Source organism: Microtus ochrogaster, chromosome 7 (assembly GCF_000317375.1).
Source record: "Microtus ochrogaster isolate Prairie Vole_2 chromosome 7, MicOch1.0, whole genome shotgun sequence".
In the NCBI taxonomy this organism is placed as follows: domain Eukaryota; kingdom Metazoa; phylum Chordata; class Mammalia; order Rodentia; family Cricetidae; genus Microtus; species Microtus ochrogaster.
The window spans coordinates 57,240,773-57,247,276 of NC_022014.1; the positions used below are offsets into that span (position 1 = coordinate 57,240,773).

A 6,504-nucleotide genomic window follows, 5' to 3' on the forward strand; every position below is an offset into this window, starting at 1 on the left:
GTGCTGGGACCACAAGCACATACCACCAGACCTTAGGTTCCCAAAGAGCTGAGCAGCCATATTAATCTAGTGAAGAAATGAATGGAACTGAAAGACCCAGATAAATCCAGACCCCTCTAGCAGGAAAAATAGAGTCAAAAATTCTAGCAGGAAGAGAAGAGCCAAAAATCTAGGTTAGCCGGTTCAGTGTGACTCTGTTTCAGGAAGTAGCTAAATAGAAAGTTAGATTATAATCTTGAGAAACAGGGAGTTACCCCCTTGTGATTATCACTGATATTTTCAGAATTTTTCAGTGATCACTGGTATTTTCAGAATTTTCCAATGACGCCCTCCCTACCCCCTTTGGATTATTGGGTTGTGGTTTCTTCCCCCTAAATACCCCTTCTCCCAGCTATTCGGGGCCGAACTCTCTATCCCTATGTGGGAAATGAGCTTTGGCCCCAGTGCACTGGCTCCTGTCCTGTCAATAAACCTTGTGTGATTGCAGCCAGAATGGTCTCTCGTGAGTTCCTGGGGGGTCGTGTTATCCCGAGACTTGAGTGAGGGTCTCCCCGCACCGGAGGTAACAAACACTGCAGGATTGGGATGTGAGTGAAGCCAGAGGAATACACGGGAAGGATGCCAGGAAACAAGGGACAAGGAGCTCTTCAAAGGCCACTTTATTGATAGAGATGAATCGAAATGCCGATCTCCGCAGCCCTCCCCTCACTCCGTTAGCGGCTTCTCTGGGCGTCCGAGTTGGGTGTAGCCTGTCACCGGTTTGGGCTGGCCTTACACAGCCAGCTTCACGCCGCCTGCTTCAGGTCAGGCGGCCACATTCAAAAACACATCACAGCTCACAAAGATCCGTGGACAATCTTGGAATCCCCCCGACGGTTTCTGTACACCCTCCTCTTTGTAATATTGTACAAAATACGTTAACTAGGGCAGGTTAGCTGTGCTGTGCCGGCTGCAGCACTTCTTCTTGAGGACCACCGTTCCTCAAACACGACCTTTTATTGCAGGGAAATCTCTAAAAGTTGTTGCTGTACAAAAAGAAAACTCTAGACAATTTAAAGAGGAGCAGCCACTTAACACTGCTTCAGTTCATTTAAATTTTCTTTCCCAAAAATACATTCCTAAATATACAAACTATACAATCTTGTCATTTTAATGCTGGTTTTTTTGTTTTTGTTTGGTTTTGTTGTTGTTGTTGTTATGGTTGCTTTGCCATTGTTTAAATATAACGAGAAAACCTGAACTAAAAAGTCTGTCAGTCTTCAAACCAAAAAGAGCGCTCGGGGACTTGTGACTGGGTACCTTCATATACTGCCTCATAAATAACTGTAGCCACAGTCAACCTTCACAGCATGGTCCGTGCAACAAAGAAATACTTTTCTGGTGGTTAGACGTCATCTGCAGAGAGAGCTGGGATGTTCATCCGGGGCCGGGTGAAAAATGCCATCTTCTCTCTGTGACGGAGAACAGGTATCTCAAGCTCACTTGGAATATACATGGACAGGAGACTTTCTGCTTTGGGTCTGAAACTCAGAGCATCATATATGCCAAGCATACAGTCTGCTGCTGAGCCAGTCCCTGGGCTGGGCCATTCTTTGTTTAGATGCAACCCTGACTATGAGTAAACTTTCTTAGCATGTCTGAACTCTGGCTGTGAAATCTGAAACCCAGCACTTGGGAGGCAGAGACAGGTAGATACCTGTGAGTTCGAGGCCAGCCTGGTCTACACAGCGAGTTCTAAGACAGGCTCCAAAAAACTATAGAGAAAGTCAAAACAAAAACAAAACAAACAAAAAAGCAAAAACAAAACGAAAAAAGAGAATACATTTAAATAACTGAATACATAAATAAATGACTCAATCAATCAATCATCAATCAATCAAAAATCTGTGGACTCTAAGCATGGTGGTACATGCCTCTGGTCCCAGGAACAGGAGAGGATGATGGAGAAACATATCTTGAGTTCATGATCTTGAGGTCTTAGCCACACAGACCCATCTTTAAAAAAAAAATTTTTAAAAAAATCAACATTGTCAAAAAACCCAGGCTGGACTTGAACTCACAATGTATTGGATGGAGAGTGACTCTAAATGCTTTTGTTTTGGGAGGCCCAGGCCAGATGGCATTTGTGACCCTCCTCTGACATGTGTGGGCCCAGCAAGGCAAAGACGCAGCTGTGGTCCTATCAGGCAGGCAGGCAGGCAGGCAAAGCCAGGAAATTAGGTGAGCATCCGTAGCACTCCACTCTCCCCAGCCAGGCCTCTGCAATTACCAGTACTGCAAAGGCTAAGAGGAAAGGATGAAGCAGGTGGCTCATTCATTAAACAACAGGATCTCATAAATTGGGCTGAGTTGTGCGGGGACCGGTAATGGCAGCACAATGTGACAGCACTAAGGGAGCCTGGCAGAGAAGGAACAGCTGTTCCAGCGCAGGCTACAGTTCTATTAGCAACAGAGGCAGTGCCCGGAGCGGGGCCTGGGAAGGGAGAGGCGGCAAAGACGGGCTGGCTGGGGAGAGGAAGCCATCCGTCTAGGATCATCGGCTCACCTGAAAGACTGCACTTCTGGTGGCTCCTTGCAGCTCTGGCCGCGAAGCCTGTGCACGTCCTTGGCGGCCGCCCTCATCATCTTGTCTGTTTGCAGCTCGCTCTTGTGCTCTGCACGATCCACCTGTGAGGCAAAGCAGACAAGGGTTGGGCACGGGAGAGCGTCCTCTGGTCTGTAGGGCTTCCTACCGGCCAACGGAGACAGGACCGTGGGATCTGCTTAAAGGAGAAGGATAATGAGCTGTGCTCACATTATCTGTCTATGAGGCCCTGATGAGGGGCCAGGAAACAGAGTCCTGTGTATGCCTGCAGGAAACGAGATGAGAGATGCCCAGTGTAGTGTACTTTGGTACCTACTCCTCAGGCGTCTGGAAGGGGAGATTTTAGAGTTGTTTCAGTTTTACAGACCAAGTCTCAGATTGGGTTGTTTGTCTCGGAGACAGAGTTTCACTTTAGCTTAGTCTCGACTAGAACTCACTATATGGTCTAGGAAGGTGTTGAACTCCTGGTCATTTTTCTTCTGTTAAGTGCATGGCCCACCTGGATGAGGTACTTGCAACATCCGATGATGTTGGATTAATGGTGAGGGGCACTGAATCATAAGCACTCACACAAAAACATCGATGATAGGGATGGAGAGATGGCTAAGTGGTTAGGAGCACTGGGCTGCCCTTCCAGAGGGCCTGAGTTCAATTCCCAGCACTCACATGTCACACGGCAGCTCTCAGCTGTCTGTAACTTACTGTTCAAAGGGATCCGGCACCCTTACACAGACAAAACACCAATGCATGTAAAGTAAAATAAATAAATCTTAAAAAACAAACAAAACGTCAAGGGTAAACACCTGTAGAGCCAAGTCAAGGGCTTCCTGGTTCCCTGAATACCCTCAGGGGGCCTGCAGGGGCATCCCAGGGCTGTGTAAAGGCCGCCATCCAGTGGCACTTACCCTCTTCTCCAGCATCCTCAGCAGCAGGCGGAAGCGCTCGTCCCCACGCAACCATTGCGGCAGCTCCTTCTCCCCATGGTTCTTGGCTTGCTCCAAATGCTCCTTTAGCTCCTTCAGCACTGAGATCTCCTGAGTCAGCTGGCTATGCCAGGTCCTCGTTGCCTGTAGGTCTAGTTCCAGGTCCAGCGAGGTGCGGATCAGGCGCTCTGTGCGCACGGACTTGACAGATGAAGGCTGCAGGGGTGGAGACGATGCCCACATCCACCAGAGGGCTCAGCCCAGAAATCCCACAGATCCTCGTCCCCTGGTCCCCAAGATCCACCTTCCTTTAGGTGAAGGCATGCCCTTCTTACAGAACATACTCTCCCAGTCATACAGCGTGCGTCCGATGTACAAGGTACGCTACTTCGGTTACCCCGTTTCACAACAGCCCTCCAAGGGCCCAGCTGTTACTGTCTCCTACCTACTGAGTCATTTCCCCATCCCCCCCCCAAGCAGAAAACAGTTGAATAAAGAAGTTCTAGAAATAACTACTCATGCTTGGAAGAATCAAACACAGTCCACAGCCCAAGCAGAAAACATTGGTGAAGCCAAGTGGATCAGCCCTTTTTAAAGTGACGCAATGAACGGGGTGGGGGAAATTTTGGGATACATTCATAATAATGAAGGTGAAAATCATTTCTATTAAAAATGATCTCAATATCTGGAGAGGATGGTGATTGTAAAAAAAAAAAGTTCTAGAATATTCTTCCAGATCGAATACCTGTCTACCTGTCTTGCTATCATGGCGCATGTGCAGGCGCACCCAAGGATGCACGTATGTGTTCACATGGCGCACACGCAGAGGTGAAAGGACAATTTTGTGAAGTTGGTTCTCTCCTCAGTCATCACACGGGTCCCCAGGATTGAACTCGGTCATCAGAGTTGTGCCGCCAGCACCTTTACAGGCAGACCCATTCCGCCCACCCTGGCCCACGCCCTCTCCTTTCCCCCTAACACGCCAGTCCTCGGCTACCCACCAACTTTCCAGAAACGAAGAGCACCAGGCACACAGAGCTCCAAGGTGAATCTTACCCGCTTCATCCGGACGCTTCGACGCTCCAGGGAGTTCCGAACAAAAGGTGGCTTCTTGGATAGAGTGGAACTATCACTGTCGCTTCGATTCAGCTGCAAGAGAGAAACCAAACCAGGCGTGGTTAACAGGGCGCTCGGGAAGGTTCAGCAGAAGCAGGAAGGGGATCATCTTCTTAAACTCGAGCCGGGGTCATTGAGCTTCCTATTCCAGGCTGTGATTTGAACTTCCCAACCTTTTAGAGTGACCGGTCACTAAACACGCACTAGGTGGTTTGGAGTGTGCCGTTCTAGCTCACAATTGTTGCCACATGGTACTAAACGAGATGGGACATCTTGTTGCATCCTCATAGCGCCGTGTGGGGACTGTCCCCATGTTCCACACAGGGCACAGAAGCTCACGAGTCATGGAACCCATCCAAAGCTGTTAAGGAGCTGCTCAGCAGAGTTTGATGATGAGAATGTCACCAGAGCATGTGCTGTCCCTCTGTCCTACCATGCGAAGGGATGCTTACAGCCACTACTCCTTGTCACCCAGAGAGCCTACCTTTAGTGTCTCAAATAGAACCACTTTTGAGACAGGTACTTGAGCCAGAGATGTAGCTCAGTGGTACAGCACGTGTTTAGCATATGCCAGGTCTGCAGTACTGCAAGCGAAGGGATGCAGGGGGAGAAAGAGGATGCTCCAAGGCCAAGGAGCCACATCTTTACAGAGAAGGCACATATACACTCTGCAAGCGTTGAGCTCAGCCGTTCTCCCCATTCAAATCCCTCCAAGGGCACATTTTTCAAGCTTCCCCAGAGGACCCCATTCTCATCTATGACAGTCTTTCATTCCCCATCCGGTGAGGACAGGGTGATTTCTTGACTGGGACTTATTTCCTAAAGGGGCAAGGTTGACATGGGCCCCACCACTGCACCGGCTTGGCAGCTGTCAGTTCACCTCGGTGAGACTCTACAGAGAAGCTATTAGTGTCATTGTTTTCGTGACTATTTATCATGATTAAAGATAATGACATTAACAGTCCCGTGCCAGGCAGAGACTGAACCATACCAGGAACGGGGGGGGGGGGGAGACAGTGATACAAGCGGTGACCACACGGGTGGAGCCCCTGCCTCCATGTTTGGCGTCTTAGTAATTGTTTTATTCAAACATTCCAGAGAGAAAAAAGATGGTTTCACAGTTCACAAGGAGAGATCCCAAATGGAGACGTCAAGGCCCAGTGTGTTACTACAGGCCCAGGCTGTGCATTCTGCTGTGAAATTAATGCAGAGGAACCTACCGGTGGCAGGAGGGGCCAGAAGAGGGCCTCACACTTTATTATTTCAACTAAAGGTGGCTTTCTTAAAAAAAAAAAAAAAAAAAAAAAAGGTGTCACAGTCTACCCCTTCTCCCCCCAGTTATCAGAACAATTGATCCTTAAGACCTGGATGTTTTTCTGTTATTAGATAGCAGGAGAAAGAACATTCTTGAACTTCACTTTTTGTTTGTTTTTATTTTTGGAGGTGCTCTCACGCAGCCCATGTTGGCCCTGCACCCTGCATGCAGCTGAAGCTGGGCTTGAATCTCCTACCTCCGCCTCCTAAGTGCTGGGATTACATGACTACACCACCAAACCGGTCTTGACATCACTTCCTCCTATGTCCAAGCAGCCCAATAGGTTTAATCTCACACATGAAAGAGAATCATTACTCTATTACTGCTTCTATGATGGAGGAAGGTCATTGGTTGATTAAATAAAGAAGCTGCTTGCCCTGATAGGTTAGAACGTAGGTGGGAGGAGTGTCATTGGTTGATTAAATAAAGAAGCTGCTTGCCCTGATAGGTTAGAACGTAGGGGGAGGAGTAAACAGAACAGAGTGCTGGGAGGAAGAGGAAGTGAGCTCAGAGACTCGACAGCTCTCCTCTCAGAAGCAGACGCCTCAGAGAGACACGAGATGCTC

General features: G+C 48.5%; 1 protein-coding gene across 1 annotated transcript in view; it reads right to left on the reverse strand.

Annotated features, from left to right (window-relative positions):
* Positions 1-642: 642 nt before the first annotated feature.
* Positions 643-6,504, reverse strand: part of Wwc1 (WW and C2 domain containing 1) — a 161,629-nt gene continuing 155,767 nt past the window's right edge. Inside the window, exons 20-23 of the mRNA XM_005350397.3 lie at positions 4,564-4,656; positions 3,490-3,723; positions 2,546-2,667; positions 643-1,451 (exon numbers count right to left, since the gene is read on the reverse strand). Of these exons, the coding sequence (XP_005350454.1) occupies positions 1,385-1,451; positions 2,546-2,667; positions 3,490-3,723; positions 4,564-4,656 (516 nt within the window). The 3' untranslated portion in view covers positions 643-1,384. The remainder of the gene's footprint in view (positions 1,452-2,545; positions 2,668-3,489; positions 3,724-4,563; positions 4,657-6,504) is intronic.